At 39.9% G+C, this 19,620-nt stretch overlaps 1 protein-coding gene across 2 annotated transcripts in view; it reads right to left on the bottom strand.

Annotated features, from left to right (window-relative positions):
- Positions 1 to 8,192: 8,192 nt before the first annotated feature.
- Positions 8,193 to 19,620, bottom strand: part of dym (dymeclin) — a 56,833-nt gene continuing 45,405 nt past the window's right edge. For both annotated transcript variants that reach the window (XM_078271545.1, XM_078271544.1), the window contains exons 16-17: positions 18,926 to 19,039; positions 8,193 to 9,648 (exon numbers count right to left, since the gene is read on the bottom strand). In XM_078271545.1, the coding sequence (XP_078127671.1) occupies positions 9,499 to 9,648; positions 18,926 to 19,039 (264 nt within the window). In that variant the 3' untranslated portion in view covers positions 8,193 to 9,498. The remainder of the gene's footprint in view (positions 9,649 to 18,925; positions 19,040 to 19,620) is intronic.

The following is a 19,620-nucleotide window of genomic DNA, read 5'->3' as shown; positions in this document are numbered from 1 at the left end:
CACGCGCACACACACACACACACACACACACACACACAAAGAGGGAGGAGTGGGAAAGTTAACATTTTCCCAGAAAAGTTGACAAAGTGTAACGTTGAGGATACGAGGACGAGGTTGGGAAACTAAAGCAGTTTGGCCAAAAAATACTCTCAATTCAAGTCATTTCTGTTCCACTTCTGAATGATAAACTGAGGATATCTAATCTAGTGAAGGCCCTCTGTGCCTTATTAAAGCTTTATTCATGACTTAAATGACATTTCATGAAATTTAAACAAAACTACAACTCCTAAAGGTTTCAGCTTTTGGACATTTTAGTGCTATTAATGTCTGATCCTGAGGCGAACAAGCGATAGATTATGTGTGCCTGCGAGCCTCTACTTAGGGTAGCAAAGACAAAACGCCATCATGTCCGAAACTCAGATTAGAGCGCGCTACTGCCGCCCGCTGGACGTTTATCTTTCAGATGGGACAAACACAAGTGTCCTTTGAGTTTGTCTTAACTATCAACACAACAGTTTCCACCCTTCTTGTCCAGTAAAACGGTCCCACGTAACCTACTGTCTTTATACGCTGAATCCATTTATTGTGGCACGCGCAATGGTTTTAATTTGATCAATGTATGGTGTTATGTGCAGTCTGGCCGGCTTTTTTTTAGTTTTTTTACACAAAACTATAATTAAATAGGCGGTTTGATAAATGGCTTTACGCTGTTCTCATATTAAACTTTTTAATGTGGAATTGTGTGAACCTTAAACTAGAACCGTATAAAACACACCAAGCTCTGTTGAAATAATCTAGTTTTAAAAAACAGAAGAGACATCTGTGACTTAAGAGGACCTCAGACACTTCCAGCAGTCCTCAGTCACACTGAGCTGCATTAGTATGAATGTCTTTTTTCTAATGTGTATGCGTGTGTCTCCTCCGAAGCCTAATTGTGTTCCCTAGACAGACAGTAGTCCAGGGGAGGAGGTGCAGGCAGCAGTATGCTAATGTGTCAGTGAGCCAGTGTCGCTGCAGGGCAGGGGGGGTGCTTGGCTGATAATGATGAGATGTGCGGTGTGTGTGCGTGTTGGAGGGGGGAGGGGGGAGCTCATAACTCATCCCCACATTGTTCCAGGATCCCCCACTGGCGCCGCGCAAGAGCGTAACGCAAGAGCCCAACGGTTCAGAGGACTGCGCTGCTTTTTAAGGTATTCTGGAAGCAATTAGTCAGGGGAAAAGGTCTGCCAGAGGGATGTGGAAGTGGCTGTAGCCGCACATTGCCCCCCCCTCTCTCTCTCTCTACATTTCCCTGCCCTTCCTTTTGTGTATATGTGTGTTTGTATGTGACTATTCTCCAGACTCCAGGAAGTAGCCAATTTTATCTAACCATTTTCCATTTCAGTCTGGCTGCAAGAGTCTGTCTGCATTCTGGCCTACATAAAGGTGCAGAGCAGAGTTGTATATAACATTGTGCATCATCTTCATGTTTGAATATATATGTATATATATGTCAACATATGTATTGAATATATATATATATATATATATCACCTCCCCATTATTAATGTTATGTATTAAGCCTCCTCTTGACTTAGAAAAACACCCCTCACAAAACATGTCAAAATAATAAGACAGTGTTAAAATGGTACAACCTTTTTAATTATGTACCCCAATTTATTTCATATGTATTATCTTAATGGAACTTCAAATTATGCACATTAATAAAACCATGAGGCAGTACTGACCCACTGTCCCTTACTTATACTTTACATACAGTGCCTTAAAACTGGAAGAGATGATGCTATATCCTGAAACATGATATACATTTGGCAATGTTATGGTTGTCATCCTGTTTGTATCACGGTATCTCTCCTTTTAATATCTCTGGTTGTAGAAGAACATTATGGGCAATGTTGCAAATCAATAAGCAGCACTGCTACATGGCTTCATGGCTTAATTGGCTTTATATATGATGATTGCATCAATGTGATGAAGTACCTCGACTTGTCAGGTATTTCATTTCCTGGATTTGCCAAAAAGTTGTCCATAAACTGTTTCTCAATTAATTTTTCTAGAGAATTTACTACACTGTGTCACAATATTGATATCACAGTAAAAAGATAAAAATAACACACTATGAATTTGAATTTTTTGAGTAAAACTGTTCAATTTTGGCTCCAGCATTAATGTTTATTTGCCCCAGCTATAGTCTATCATGATGCCCAAAGAATTGATTCAAACGGGGGCATGCAATGTGGTAAAACAGCCTGATAGTGTAAGAAGGATGATTAGTATTCTAGATAGCAGTCCTGGCCTTTACTATAATTTATTGACACAGTGACTGCCTCCAGACAAGGGGCCATGCATATGCAATTAAAGAGGCTTATTCTGTCTGAACCACAGTGCTCGGAATAGGCTGAAGATGGCACACAGGAGCCTCGTCATTGCTAAGATAAGAACAATAAAAATAAGTTTAATTAAAAAGAGAAAGAGAATACTTTTTTTACCACTTGTATCTGATATCTTGTCAGGAAAGTGCAAAACACCCACATCGGTAAATGTCACTGCATAATTAAAAAAAAAAAAAGTTTCCTGAAGCCAGGATGTGCTTCTGTTCTCATTTTATTGTGTTAAAAAACATCTACCAATGTCTCCAGCTGTGGTTCCACCATAATGAAAGAGAGAGGGGGTGGTGTAATGTCCTGTCCTCAAACATGCTGTGGAATTACAATTCATTTATAGTTTTACCTGCCTTACACTAGTTCAGTGAATGGTTATCTGTCTAAAAGGAAGTTTATCAGTTTTATTTCTAAGTCAGAAAATGTCGTCTTATTGAACGAAAATATAATCCTACATCATAATAAAGAGCTGCAAAGCTGCCACTAAAAGAAAAGCTCTCATGATTTCACCAAGTGAAACATTACAATGTCAAATCAAGTAAACAGAAGAGCGCCAGAAAATATTGGTCAATGATATTACATCTCAGGGTGCAGGGAGAGACAGATAGCAAATCACAGACATTATCTCAACAGCGGGGGAGGGCATTAAATGAAAAGCATATAGGGCAAAAGATGTCTTTCATCATCGATTAATCGTTTATAAAAAGGTCTATAAAAAGTCAGAAAATAGTAAAACTATGCCCATTGCAATTTACAAAAGCCTAAGCGGATGCCATCAAATTACTTCTTTTGTCACTCCAAAACCCAAATATAATTTTTTATTATCACATAAGACAATAAAAGCAGACAATCCTCTCTAATGAGAAGCTGAAAATGAGGAATGTTTGGATGAAAGCTATTTTAGCAGTTAATCGTTTATCAAAAAAGTTGCCAATTCATTTTCTGGCAAATTTTGTTGAGGCAAATTAGAATTATACTTTTGAAAAAAGACAAGAAGGTATGTAAATGTTTGTGTCCTAAGCCTCCCAACCTGGAAGTCGCAAGATACATTTGAGGGGCTGTGAGATTATTAATAATATGAGGAGAAAAAATATTGCAGATATGGAAACTATGACTTTGATGACTTTTCTAAACCAGCATAGACTATTTTTAAAGCTACACTGTAATTTTTGAATGCAAAAAGAACATTCTTCCTCTTCCAAATAGATTGTTGAATTTAGAAGTAAATATGCATCCTTGCTCAGCTTTTTGTGTGGTATGGCCAGTATCTTATGTTGGCTAATGTTAGCTAACTTTAGGAAAGCATTGCTGTGACTTTAATGACTTGATGACTTTTCTCTAATTGTGCTCCAGTTACATTATGTTTTATGAAGTCACACATAAACAGTTTAATGGTTTTATCACAAAAGTAAAAACAAGAAGTAAATACAGCGTGCCTAATTTCCTGTTTAAGAAAGGCAACTTAAAGTAATAATAATCTCAAAGAAGATTTTAAATGTCTGTTAAATTGCTATCTATCACCGAATGAGGTAACGCAATGATAATTTAGCCCATATGGTCCACTGATGAAAGCCCTTGCATTTACAGTATTAATAACTGGGTGTCTGTGGCGACCTTCCCAGGAGAAAATCAGTTAGTTTTCCATCACCCATCAGTGGTTGGTCCGCCAGAGAGGGTAGGCGGAGCTAACGCAACAGACTCGCTCTTCAACTCACTTGTGTGTGATGCGGCGTGCTGAGTGATGACTACAGACGATAAAACTTCAAAAACAAGTGAAAGTGAGATCCAAAGAACGCACCAGCTATTATCGCTTATCGCCAAAGAGAACAAGATTGTAACTTTAAAACACTGGCGATGGGGCAATTCCATCCAACAGCAATTTGATTACTTTTTTTATTCTTTCAGCAGTTCTGTATCTTTCCAAAATCATTTATCAGTTTTGATACTTCCAAATTGTATTACATCTCGACAGATGTATATTTTAAAAACACAATATTAAACGTGAGTGAATAAAAATTCCGGTTTACTATGTTTTTGAAGTGGACGGTTTATGTGTTTAATAAACACATTAAAGCTTCCAGTTCAAAAGTTCGTTTCAACCAAAAACAGTTGAGTATGTAATTTTGTAAGGAGAGAGATCATTCTCCGCAGCGCTGTGGAGATAGGTCTGGCAATACGAGACTAGGTGAGAGATGGAAACCAGAACAGGAACACATTACAGCCTGCAGACAGCAGTCAATCAATAATAAGAAACACTGTAATACAATATTAATTACTTTTAATCGATCCAAACTTTTCAAATGGATCAAACTGAGACTGATGCATTGCGATGCATCAATAGTTTTTTACAACCCTACATAACCCCATTATACATTCACTTGGGCCTTTTCTGCTATCTCTATGCACTAAAATATGTGTTTTATTTATGTCTCCCTCTCTGCAAGAACATTTATACTGTATACCTCATGTTTTGTGTGTGATGTGATGTTTTTTCGTATTCCAGGGTTTTTTGTTAAAACATCTTTTCAATGTGGGATTCCTGTCTATAATGAACATGTTGTTTGTTAAATGTTTTTACCCAGTGTAGGACGCTGTATACAACAGGTCATTTTTTTCATTCTTTTGGTCCGGTTTTTGTACAGGGATTCAATGTGTTACATTTTATCAAAGTAGCTGGAGGCCTCAGTGAACCAGCTCTCTTTATAGGCCATTAGTGTGAAACAATTTTGAAGATTTGTATACGTGTAATTGGTCTACATAGAAGAGTGCTGAGGCCAATTGGATGGAACAAGATATCTTAAACTTAATGTTGAGATTGATTTTAAATGTTGTCTCGATGTTCACGGATCCAATAAAGGATGATATCAGTGTTTCTGGTGACGAGTTTAATATTCCCCTGGCTTCACCATCATGCCAAAATATCTACAAGAAACATCTAAATGTACAAATGTACTTGGTAGATTAACATGAAATGTAATGAGTACATTCATTCTCCCCAGAGGATGAACCTTTTCCCTTCTTGATTCTTTTCTAAAAGCTCTACTTTTACATCACCCTCTGGCAAAACTTTGTAGCTTTGTAAAAAAAGACATAATATATCCCCCCTACTGTTCAAGCTTTACAAATAAAAACATTTTTAGGAATGGGAATTTTTGGGAATGCTTGTGGGGCTTTTGTATTTTCACCATATTACATCCAGGGTTTTAAAACATTGAGCTCAATATGCTAACATCAGCATGCTAACATGCTCACAATGACAATGTTAACGTACTCATATGTTGCATCATGTGGTAGAATGTTTATCACGTTCACCATATTAGTTTAGCACGTCAGCATGCTAACATTAGCACTAAACACAAAGTACAATTGCAGCTGATGGGAAAGTCAATAGTTTTGCAGATATTGAACAAATAAAAGTTTGACCTGATGATAGCACTAGATGAAAAGTTAGAGGATCACCAAAGTTATTACATTCCATTCTTATGCGGACATGAATATGTGTGTAACAAATTTCATGGCAATAGATCCAATAATTGTTGGGATATTTCAGTCAAAACCACAAATGATGGCACTAAAGGAAAAGTCAGGGGATTACTTAAAGCATGAGGATCCATCTTCTGGGAACCATGAATGTCCGTACAAAAAGAATTAGTGCCAATCCATCGAGTAGGTGTTGATTTCACAAGATAAGTGAAAACATTGTCCTGCTGTTGGTGCTATAAGTCAGGGGGTCACCACAGTCAGTAGGACTCATCCTCTGGGGAACATGAATGTCTGTTCTTCTTCTTTGAATTTCCGGGAGACTAGGCATAGGAAGTGCATTGCAAACAACGCATTTGGTCTTTGCAAACGGAAATGATGTACATATATTGTACAAGTATATTTTCATGTAGAGCAATTGGTCATTCAAGATGCATGTGGAGACCGTATGGGTGGAGATGCATTCTAATGTCAGGTGTGAACTGACGCACTTAGAGCTGTCCACTTGTGATTGGATCACCAGAGACGCATGTTAATGAACTGGGCCTCAGCTCATCTTCTTTATTGTTATATGTTAAGCAGCTTCATGGAAAATGGTCAATGACAACAAAAATAGAAATGTGGAAAATATAAAGATCAGAAAAGCTACATTGTTCACTTGCTGTAACAACTAAACTTAGGTTCACTGGTATCTTGCAGACATCAAGAGCACTGCACAGCCTGTCTGTCTCATTTTTATATCTCTTTGTGCATTTTCCATTGTAGGTCCAGTCCATTGAAACTTGTTTTCATTCCACTGAAGATTTGTAGGAAGGTGTGACAGTAGGTGTTATCTGTATTTGTTTTTTATATCTAACTCTCAGTGCTGTTCTCATGCTGTGAACAAGTTTACCCCTTGCTGTGACCTAATCCTAAAACCGTTACACCTAACGACCTTCCATTGTTACCATGGTAATCTGCCATATTAATGAGTTCCGTGTCACTAGGTGCAACCAGTTCTTAGTACAGTGCCACTTCAGCAAACTGGTTTCCAGTGCCCTACTTTTTATATCACTCAGTAGATGCTGATCTGGGTATGACCTCTGCGTCTAGAGCCACACTGCAACATAATCTCACATAGACCTTGAGGAAAATGTACCAGCCTGTAAAATAAACTACCCATCCCAGAATCCCCTGCCCCATCCATCTTCCTGCTGTCACCTGAAACGGGAGCCTAGGTAAGGTGACCCCCACACCAAGATGGAAGAGGAGGGCCATGTCACTTTGTGAAAACCTCCCTTCAACCATCTGGCACTGCGATAATAGAGCTGGAAGCAGTTAAGCGTCGGTGCAGAGAGAAAGAGTCTGGATAACTTCTGGATACCGCTACTGGATAACGTCCTCGAGCATGCAGCCTCACTGTGACCTACCGACGACCCCGTGTTGAAAATGGGCCATTCTTTGCATCAAATTGCATCCATTACATTGTCCTTGAGAATGAGAGAATTTCAGGCATGAAAATCAATACAATAGAGACGAAAGGCATTAAATTCTCTTGGGAAGTGGGAGCTCCGGCGACACAGTGGGTGCCATTGTGCCATAAACTTTTCCCCCCAAAATGGTTTCATTCCGTTCCATTTCTGCTGCCTCTGCAGCTATGACCACAACAGGCAACAATGAGACATGAGAGACACACGCAGTGCTAACGTTTATTGATATTCTGTGATGCAGATATAAACAGCATGTAACAGTTGGGTTTTTAGGCTGATTTTTCTTTTGTGTTGTTCCCTGTTCAGAGGTAATAAGAGAGTAGGTAATGGGACTATTTCTTGTCAAGTGACTTCCTAGTCTCCACCGGTTGCCTGGCAACCTCACGGTAAACTTGTTAAACCGAATCTTGTCCTCTTTACACTTCATCTTTTGCACAGATTAAACAAATGAGATACATGTTAATTAGTGAGCTTTAGTGGGTTTAGGCAAATTTGAATACCTTTGGACAGACCCAGGCTAGCCGTCTTGTGCTAAGCTAACTGTCTCCTGGCTGTAGCTTCATATTTCAGAGACCAATATGAGAGTAGTATTGACCTTCTTATCGAACTCTTGGCAAGAAAGCGAATAATAAAAGGTCTATTTTGCTTTATAGGCTCGTGTACTTTTATTAAAATAAAAAGCTACCCCAAGATGCTAAACAGGAGACACCAATTTATTTAATATTTAAAAAATTGCGTGGTCGGCCTGACAGTAGTCTCGCTTTGCCAGACCTTCCTCCACAGAGCTGCAAAGGAGGGTCTGGCTAGTCCACAAAGCATTCCGGGAGGGGAGAAAAACATGAATAACCATGTGACACCTCAGTTGCTTTGATTTCATATTTTTATTTAAACTCCTATTTCCAAAGTAATATTTGCCAAAAAAATGACAGACTTTGTCATATTATATGCAATAATATAAAGCCAGTTTCCCACCTGGGAAGAATCAAAGTATAGTACCACCATTTGTCTTTCTTTAGTAGTAATCATTACAGTCCTACTACCATTTACATTTTTGGGGGTGGGGGTTGAATATAAAAAAAACAATACACATGAAAATAAATAATTTAATACAAAGTCTGTAGTTAAACATGCAAATAAAGTGACAAATCAAAGAGACAACTGTAATTATGCACAACAGGACATGAGGTTTAATGACTTGTCCTAGTTTAAGCACTTGCCTTGGGTTACCATCAGGAAAAAAAATGAAAATGACAAAGACATGGTAAAGTCAAATAAATGGGCTGGAAGCAACAATGAAATCCCATCAATAAGAGTGATGTGGACAGCTAATATTATCCAGGGACTGAAATTAAGCATTAATTATACTGTAATTTAATGTGGGTTACTGAGGGTGGGCACCAAGCAACACTGGTGGACTGAAATCTGAAAACCATGCATGTTACGACAAAACAGGAGGATTTTCTGTAGCTGATCACTTTCTCTCATTTCTGTGACCTTTTTTAAAAAGTTTATTTCTCAAAGACAAATCTTTTTATACAAACCCATTGTAACCAGAGAACAGTGCAGGTCAAAATAAAATGCTAATTTCTGAGATACTTAAAACTCAATATCATGAGTTATTCATATGTGTATATTGTATGTCTTGAGAAGTTTGAATATGAAGTTGGTACTATTTCTTAGCATTCAGTGCAGCGGTAAATGAACACGTAGGCGCACATGTTTTAATTGACCTTTTCTTTGTAAGCAAAAAACAAAACAACCCAGAAGGATTATTATCCATCGCCAGTGTCCTGAGCCCCTCACACAACACGTTTTACAGAAGAGATGTAACTTGGCATCTGCTGTGGAACCAGGTGAAGCTGCGCAGGTGTTATATTAGTTCTCCCTACAGGACTGTACATAAGTGGGCCCTACTGTGTGAACAGTTAACCAGTACAGATGAAGCTTCGTGTAGAAGCAGAGGATTTATTATGATATGAGGAAAGAAAAGAGGTTACGCTGCATAAAAAGAAACACCAGTCTGTATAGTCGAGGCACTTTCAAAGCAGCGTGCACATACTATAATGGGCAATGCGCGCACACCCACCCAAACACAAACACACATGCCGTCAGTCTTTTTCTTTTCCTATACTGAACGGGGATGAAGACAAACGCAAGTAGCAGCTTTTTCAGCCAGAATCCATGCTGAACAGCTCGATGCCATGCGGGCTCCAGTGGAGTCCGACTCCAGAGTTGAAGACCAGGGACCAGACGTAGGGGATGAAGAAATCCTCCGGCTGGTCTTCCTCCACGTACTTAAACTTGAGCTCCGGAAACTTCTATTCACACAAAAAGAGAAGCAAGAGATGCAAAGACAATTGGTAGGGTAACATCAACCGAGATAGTTTTGTGTTTCGTTCAGTAACATAGACAGAGTTTTTTATTTTTAAAGATTATTTTTTGGGGCTTTTCCCTTTATTTGATAGTGACAGTGGATAGACAGGTCGGATTCGAACCCGGGCCGCTGCAAAGGACTCAGCCTACATGGGGCGCACGCTCTTACTGGGTGAGCTAGAGGTCGCCCCATAGATGGAGTTTTAAAAAGAAAGTTTTAAATGGGAATATACAAAATGGGGAAAAACCCTTCTGGAAACAGCCACTTCAAGACAGGATTTCACAACAGGAAAATTAACATGGTGACAAACATTTCATCTTCTGTCGTAACGTGTGTGGTTTTTATGCAATGTCTGCAACATCTCATTGAAATTAAAGAGAGGGATGCAGTTTTTCCACACAGTGCTATAGTTGGTCTGAACATAGCCAGAGACGTCAACACCACCAAGACGTCGCCTGCAACGACATTGGATATTTATAAAGTGCTGTGACCAACGCAGTGACATCTCTGCTGCTATACAGGTAGGTTAACGTGTTGCTCTTCGTTTGTGAGCTAAAATTGCTTACAGCCTGCGAGACAGGTATCACTCTGTGGTCTGAACACTGATCTTTTTAAAGGGCCGGCTAATGTGTAAACGTCACCTCAAGACCCCAGCAGGCGACTGGATATGGACAGCTACAGTTCCGAAACTACCCAGAGACATAAATGAGAAAATAGACCTCAATACACAACAAGTAAATATATAAAGAACAAACAAAAAGGAAATCTAGTAAACTGAAACCAAACATAGGGGTGTAACTTTACAGAGCAGTGTGTAAGCCATCGTGACCTTATTGTTTAGACCTGTGGAGAAGTGCTGAGTAACCCGATTACTTGGTAATAGCCACTCAACCCTTCAAGCTTCAGCTTGTCATGACATGGCTTGTTAATGGACAAAACACTCGCTGAGCTGGACCGGGAGAGGTTATCAGGTTCATACAGCAGGGCCTCTGTGTTGACTATGTCTGAAGCTAATCCACTGGGGAAAAAGAGACAACAAACACACGTGGATGTGGACTATACTATCTTGTGCATACCCAATATGTTACACATACGAATTTTAAAGCTGAACCAAAGCAAGTTGACCGTCAGGAAATTAACTATTTTGATCATCGATAAATCATTTTCATATTTTAAGCAAAAATGAAAAAAAAAGTTCCAGATTCTGAAATTGGGAAGACCTAAAGCGTAACTCTCGCCAAAATGCAACCTAGGGTCTTTTTGTGAATGTACCCGAGTCAAACTTTCGTTTAAAAGCATATTTAGGACGGAAGCGTCACTTTTAAGATTTACCGTATTTTCGTTTTTCGGTCAAATGGCCTTTTGAATGGGAGTGCTAGGGGCACTTTTATGCTAGCCTCAAAATAGCTATTTTTACAACACTAAGAAGGCTCGACACAACATGAAACTTTGCTTGAAGTATGACCAGGGGCTCTACACCTTAACGAAAGCATTGACATCATTGTTTGTGTACACAGAGTTTACTAAAAAGAAAGGTTTTAAGCAACTCACTGTAGCGGTTGTTCTTCCAGTCGCCGTCTATCGAGCCAGTCAAAAATAGTCGAGGGAGGAGAGTAAAGATGGAAAGCTCCAAAAGCTTAGTTCCATATAAATGCACGGATAATTTTTTTAATTTTTTTTTATTTGTCAAACACAATATTGACCTTGTAGTTGAAAAAGGAGCCTCGTATAGGAATGACATTTCCTCCTATGGAGTCCGTTCATTCGCATTCCAAGATCGCCTATTTTGGACTGGGAAAATGGCGGATAGCGTAAACAACTGCTAACATGAGTTGCTTTTTAGTAAACTCTGTGTACACAAACAATGATGTCAATGCTTTCGTTAAGGTGTAGAGACCCTGGTCATACTTCAAGCAAAGTTTCATGTTGTGTCGAGCCTTCTTAGTGTTTTAAAAATAGCTATTTTGAGGCTAGCATAAAAGTGCCCCTAGCACTCCCATTCAAAAGGCCATTTGACCGAAAAACGAGAATACGGTCAATCTTAAAAGTGACGCTTCTGTCCTAAATATGCTTTTAAATGAAAGTTTGACTCGGGTACATTCACAAAAAGACCCTAGGTTGCATTTTGGTGAGAGTTACGCTAAGTGTTTTCTGTCTTCTTTGATAATTAATTAAATATCTTTGGACAAAACGAGCAATTTGCATAAGACTTGGGCTCTGGGGAACTGTGATAGACATTTTATTTTACTATATTTTGACATTTTATTAAACTCTTTTAGGTCTACAAAATGTGTAATTAGAATTTAGTGAACCTTTTTAGAATTTCTGAAGGCCAAAAGTTACTTCTTGAAATGTCTTGTTTTATTCAACAAACAGTCCAAAACCCAAAGAGTAAATTGAAAATCCTCCCATCTGAGAAGAATCAGATGATGGTTGACATTTTTGCTTGAAAACTGACTAAAATCTAAAAGATATGGAGCTCCTCTCTGAAGTGTCTGCAAAGGAAAAACTGGATGTTCAAGTGTTTTTTCCAAACCTACTTGAAGCCAACACAAAACCATCTAACAGCAGGTAGGCAGAAAAAAAGAAGAGCATCAATAATACAAGGGTACCTCATTATCTCCTCCTGTCCATACACGCATGTATATGCACACACACAGCCAATAATCAGTCTGCAGTGACAGACAGACGCTGAGGGCCTTTATGTGATGGTCCCAGTTCAGTCTATTGAGTCCTGGCTGGCTCTATTCACAGCCACACTATCGGTATCATAATGCCACAGACAGAGGGACTATGGGGTCACAGGCCATATGCCAGGCTACTGAGGCCAGACCACACACACCACCGCCATTGTGATGGCTAGACACAATGCAGGAGCTGTATTATTTGGCTGGTATTTGTGTGTAGGTTACTGTCTCGTTGGCAGGCTTACCAACTCATCAAATGTTCATGACACTGATGGTGAGAGTTACTCAACCTAGGCTCACTTTTAATTGCTAACTAAAACAAGAGGAAGTTGAGCTGATTTATGTCCCGCTATAATCATCTTGATAAATTAAACATAACCAGCTATGCTAATTATGGCATTAAGATCAGTAAACACTGCTATGTCAACAATAGCATGTGTGGTATTTTACATATTTTCTATCTTATAGCATTAAGGAATCAAAATTTTCCCTCACTACTTTGCACATATATGGAAACATATAAGCAGTAACTGTAATGCTTTAAGTTATTGTTTGCCTAAGAACAACTCTAGAGACCGACATAAAACCACTGTGGCAATATAATGTTTCACATTACAGGTTTCCGCAGTAGCAGGACATTAAAAGAACAATACTTTTTACTACTAAACTACAGTTTATATGTTCTCTCAAACCACGACTGGATTGCAACTGAATATGAGGAGCACTTTATCATGACCTCTGAATGCAACACTCACAGTTTACAGGGACAAGTGAAACAAATCAAAGCACACAAATTATCTTTTCTCAGCCACTGCTGCATATATTTGAATATGAATATTTGAATGCCTTGTGCCTTTGTAAATACAGTTATAATTGGCCTAACATCAACACACACCCCCCCCCCCTGCATTATCCAACATTTTCTCTTAAAAACATGTTCTTTTCTCAAGCCTCTCTGGTTTGTTGTGTTGTGGAAAGATTATTGTTGACACATAAAGACACATCAAGAATCACAAGGTGTCTGCTGCCGATACTGACATCATGAAACACCATGTGCTACACGACTATGTTCTAAAAACATGGGCACTTCATACAAACATTTATTTTGCAATGGCTTAATAAAACTGACAAAATCATCCTAAAGCTGGACCACTGATGGAAAGAAAATCCTACGTAATTAAGGAAAAGTTCACCTTCTTGCCGCGAGTTAGATGAGAAGATTGATACCACTCTCATTGTGTCTGTATATTAAATATGAAGCTACAGCCAGCAGACGGTTAGCTTAGCTTAGCATAAAGACAATAGACAGGGGGACACAGCTAGCCTGGCTCTGTCCAAACATAAAACAATCTGCCTACCAGCACATGTAAAGCTCACATATTAACACGTTATATCTTCCAACTAAAAAAAGTCCTGCACATAAACCCTTGTAAAACCATGAATTGCTATTTATACACTCTGGTTTTTGTACAAGCAGAACCAGGCTAGCTGTTTCCCTGTGTTTCCAGTTTTTATGTAAAACTAAGCTAACAGTCTCCACCTTGATATTTAACATACAGATACGAGAGGAGCATTGATCTTCTTATCTAACTTTAAGCAAAAAAAAAGCAAATAAGCACATTTCTCAAATTGTCAAACTATTTATTTAATAATAAAAGCTTCCAGTGCGGTGCCACTTCAGTAAAGCAGGCAGTCGCCATAATCTCAGAAGCTATCAAGAGACTGTGCCACTAAAACAAACAAGTGCCTACTGGAGAAGAAATTATGGACCTAAACTGCAGTCCCCCCAGCACACACATCCGACCATTTCCACCAGATACTGTGCACAAAATGAGAAAAAGGAAAAGTGATCCCTGAATCACAATGGCCATCATTTTGTCTCCTACTTCTTTATTGGACAGAACCACCAAGGGACTTGGTGCAACTGGAAGACTTGGACATCACTACATGCCTCACAGCAAAAATGCTGCTGATTTTTCCGGGGGAGGGGGGGGGAATCTGAGCATCAATCAACCCATCTTTAATTTTATCTCTGTCCCTTATTCTGTCTATACTATGGCTTCCTCTCTGTACATATCTCATCTAGCCCTCTGTTGCCTCCTCTCCTCTGTTTTGTTCTCAGTCTGGCAGCTGTCTGGGCCCACTTGGCCTGGGCTCATATCAGTTAGTTATGGGTCCTGGCGGGTCAGGCCCTCGCCCCTGAACACAGACTGACTGGCTGGCCTCATATCTTCACTCAGGACTCGGTGTTCCCTTCCCGCCTCTGCTGTGCTGTCAGAGCTCGGTCAGACACAGAAGAATGTGGCTAGGGAGCAAATATGAACTCACACAAACACATGCACACTTGGAGCAGGTACATACACAAGCACTGAAAGGTTATATTTCAAAATGAAAATTCATAACACTAGCGTTTCACACAGTAGTGATGCAGAAAATCCACACTAATAATTTCATAAAGGTTCCTCATAAAGTCCACTGTCCTAATTTCCTGTCCACACCACGCAGTTAATATATAGGTCACTGAAACATTTACACCACCAATTTAACGCAATGGTGTGTATAAATCAGCATGTTCCAGCTCCTCAGTAAAATATGTTGCTTTTCTTTGTTTTTTGATGAATGGAAATTAAAATGGTCGGTCAACCACTTTGGTTCAGACGGAAATATCTTAACAAGTGGATGGATTGCCGTTAAAATTGTTGACATTCACGGTCCCCAGAGGATGAATCCTAATGACTTTTCTTATCCGCTGACTTTTCCTCTAGCGCCACCATGAGGTTGACATTTTTCGTATTGTGTAAAATGTCTCGACAACTATTGGATGGATTGTCATGATATTCTGTTTCCACATTTATGTCCCCTACAGGGTGAATTGTAATGACTTTGGTGATCCTCTGACTTTTTTTTTCCTTTTTATGCCATCTCAAAATTTCAGTTAGGATTTTTTCTAAAACTTTGCTTTATGACCAAATACCTGCAAAACTAATGACATTCACATCACCTTCAGTTGTAATTTGTGTTTAGTGCTAATTAGCAAATTTTCACTCTAATCGTAACTCAGCATGATAGCTTTGTCATTGTGAGCATGTTAGCACACTGACATTAGCATTTAGCTCAAAGTATTGCTGTGCCTACAGTGCAGCCTGAAGGAGCTGTTAGCATGGTGCAACGGTTTTACATTTTATTGACAAAACGATTAATTGGTTTTGAATTCAAATAGTTGTAGCCCTAAGGTCCATAGATGGGTCTCTATATTTGGTTAATTCATGAAATGTTAATGCAAGTATTGAAGATTGATAGGAGCAAAGTTTATGGTTAAAGGAGCTTCAAGGTGCCAGTAAATTCTACTATATGGTAAGAATACTCTTGATTCTACAGTAACCCTGTGATTATGGCAGAAAGCCCTGTTCAAATTTGAGTTGTGCCAGATGTTTGTTGAACCCAGGACTGAAAATCTGTTGTGAAGACCAAGAGGTTGGATTACGCATCCAATTATCTGAAATAACTCCATTGTTCTGAGGCTTTAGAGTGAGAAAATAACCTGTGTTGTCAATGTGTGGGAAAGTAGTGCTGACCAGCCATCAGACCCATAAAGGCCCAGGTACAGATTAACAGCTGGTAAACCCCCCCACCCCCTCTGTCACGTCCTGAGGAGCCAGAGAGTCTGTGGGCTATCACTGCTCAATAAGGCAGATTTCAGCTGGTTAGGCTAAACAACACATTCCACAGGCACTGCCCATGAGAGCCACTCAGCCACACACACCCTGAAACAACACACACACACACACACACACACACACACACACACACACACACACACACACACACACACACACACACACACACACACACACACACACACACACACACACACACACACACCCCCCCCCCCCCCAGAGAGAATGGGAGAGACGGTTGAGTGACGAGGCGCTGAGGGTTGTCCCTGGGGTATTAACAACCTTCTTTTAACCTTTTCTTTCAGATGGGACCTAATTTACATGTCTACGTCTTTGTGTAAACGTTTTAAGATCCTTAAACAGCCTTGTGTCTACAATGTTCCCCTCACCTAAAACAACACGGTCAGTAAAATCTAAACAAAGTTATTTACTTTTATTATTTACCTCCCAACAAACGGATTTTCCAGGCAGCAAATTTGTGATTGATCACTTTAAATGTCAACATAGCCGAGCACACAGTGCAGCTGTCGTCATTAACCTGTGTGACTTTATCACTGCAGCACAGCAGCTTGAGAATGACCACTGGTTAACAGGTAGTATTTATGAGCAGCGGTTATTATCACTATTCCATACTCGTTCCATTGTCTAACAACAGAAACAGACAAATATGTAAATGAGAACAACTATATTGTGAATTTGGCTGTATTAAAACACAGTATAGGTGATCCCCGAGATCAGGACGAGTAAGGAGGTGTAACGGGATGTGTGTGGCTGCCCAGTCACAGATGTCTCTAACTTTCTTTGTGATCGCCCATTTTTAATGTCGATATAGGATACAGCACAGCAGCTTTCATCAACCTGTATTCGAGTAATTTTTATCAGACGACGTCGCAACATTAAAATAATAATTTGGTCAGCTGAGCTGTCTGTTGGCTGGTTTTGCGGTTTCTCATCCGCATTCTTGCCTGAAAATGTTTGAACTCGATGTTGCTGGGTAATTTTATAAATGTGTTGATAGAATCGTATTGCATATGGACCTCATGTTTTTATATCATCGTGCTAAGTTAGTGAATATATTTGAGTATATTTAGTTAGGTATATTTATGTACGCATCAATTTACTAACCGTCTGTGGCATCCAAGCTAAAACTCAACTCTGGCATTTGTTCTGGCTTCTCTGCCCTGAAGAATGTTCTCAGAAAGCTCTGGTTTTGGTTGTGGAGGACAGAAGGCCAAAACAGAGGGAAAGGTTCTTTAGCCAGCTTAGTGTCGACATGGCTACAGCTTCAGGAATTCAAACTTCAACACAGTAGATTAACCATTTGTTCACTTATACAGCGTTCATTGACATGCACTATGCTACTATTAAATGTGACCACAGAATAGAACAACTTCACTAATGAATGAAAAACAGCTGAATAAGACTCAACTTGTGTTTGTTTGAGAGGAACAAACATCCCTACATCTCTTTCTTGTCAGCCCCCTCCATGCACACACACGGCTGATTGAGACTCAAATACTCCTTCTAGCTTTTACTGAGTAAATACCAACTTATCGATGATTCCACACAACACTAATCCAACCTATGGATTTGCGCATTGGGAGCTGTATAGCGGAATGAGCCTAATAAGATGAAGGGAAGCGAGAGGTAGCCGTTTGTTTGAGCAATGGTACCATTGAGTGCTGGGGACTTCTCCCCGAGGAGACATTGCCCAGATATACTCTTCGCTTCATGTCACCCCTGTAGAGCCGGAAAGCACTCAGGTAGTGGAGAGTCAATGTGAGACTCAACAACCTTTTTTTTTTGCCCAAAAACAAAGACTGGCACACATAGTTAAGACACAAATCCAAAACGGTGAGGATGACACACACACTTATACACCACATACACACATATTCCAACTATAGCTGACTGCGTGAGTGTGTGCTACAAGTACAGCCCCCCCTTGCTGAAGGACATGGCAGGGTTATCCACATGGCTCCATGTGTAATTGTATGGCTCTATGGTCGATCGCTACATTAGCTCTCCAAGGTTCCGAATGAGAGCGAGACGGAGACAGAGAGAGAGAGAGAGCGAGACAGTGAGAGAGAGAGAGTGAGAGAGAGAGAGAGAGAGAGAGAGCACATGGACTTGTGGCCACACACCATCCCTTTTCCACATCGGCTAGCGAGACAAATGCCTTGCAGCCAGCCGCCAAGTATAGAACATGAAACACATGATGAAACATGCAATTAGGAGCTTCGGTGCTGGTGAGGAGCGGAGTGGGGAGACCGCTGGTTACATATTTCCTCACTGATTAATGGAGGAGCACTGGGAAGGACGGGGGTTAGCGAACCAGCCAGTAGTGTTGGGTGTGTTGGGTAACGAGTCACGGTGGCAGATTTATTCCCCCCACTCCCTCCCCCAATCTTATGTGCCCATGACAAAGTGCCCCCTAGACCCCCATCCTATCTCCTTGAAATGCCATTACATGTTCGCGTGTAGCATGCCAGCGGAGATGGAATGAATATGGGCATTAATGTTAATGAGAATTGGGCTTTAGCCTTTTGTCTCATGTCCTAACTATTTCCATCTTTACCTCGCCCCAGTCCATATCCCACACCTCTCACTCTCTCTAACCTGTCCAGACAAACTCATTCCCTTTTCCTCACATCCACAGCACCAGATCAACCATACCTCTCGCAGCCCTTGACAACACATTACATCCTCGTCACATGCACCTTGATGTCCAATATGTCCCACTTTATTTCTGCAGCCAGTCTCATATTTCGTTGTTTCTTGTCTCCAGGCTCACCCATTTCCTCTGTCCCCCTACTGTGTGTGTGTGTGTGTGTGTGTGTGTGTGAGAGAGATTTACCTTCAGTCGGTCTGTGGGCAGGGCCTGGGCTCCTTTCATGATGACTTCCTGAACCCTCTCAACAGACAGGTCACTTCCTGCCTGCTCCAGACGCTGACTAAAGAAGCCAATCACCTAAAAAAGGTCCCACAAGAGGAAACAGCCCATCACAATACAGAACTCAAATCTGCCAAAAATACAGTTGGTCTAATAGAGATGATTTGTAATGCATACAATTCAACATTTATGGAAATACGCTTATTCGCTTTCTTGCTGAGAGTTTGATGAGAAGATCCATATCACTGTCAGTTAAATAACAAAAGTTGACTTCAATTTTGCTCAATTTAAGTATAATTAATGTTGCATGTCTTTATCTATGGATAATATAAATAATTACATTTTAATTATGCTTTTGAAAAAATGAACAGATATCTTATATTTACCGTTACAGGTTATTGTTCGACTGTAAAATACTTTACTCAAACTTATCTTCATCACAGAATGTTTGGTTATGTTCTGCGTTTATGCAAGAAAACTAAGATCCAGTATCGGTCAGACTCTAGTCTATATCTTTCACCATTCAATCCTGTCTTAACACTAGGGTTGGGCATCGAGAACCGATTCCTACTTGGAATCGGTTCAAAAATTACGATTCCATCGGAATCGTTTCTTTATTGGAATCGTTTGGAGGATTTGGTTTCAAATTTGATCGTGGG

The sequence above is a fragment of the Sander vitreus genome, chromosome 16 (assembly GCF_031162955.1).
Source record: "Sander vitreus isolate 19-12246 chromosome 16, sanVit1, whole genome shotgun sequence".
NCBI lineage: Eukaryota > Metazoa > Chordata > Actinopteri > Perciformes > Percidae > Sander > Sander vitreus.
The sequence above is the reverse complement of the archived record's forward strand: the minus strand, read 5'-3'. Positions and strand labels throughout refer to the sequence as shown.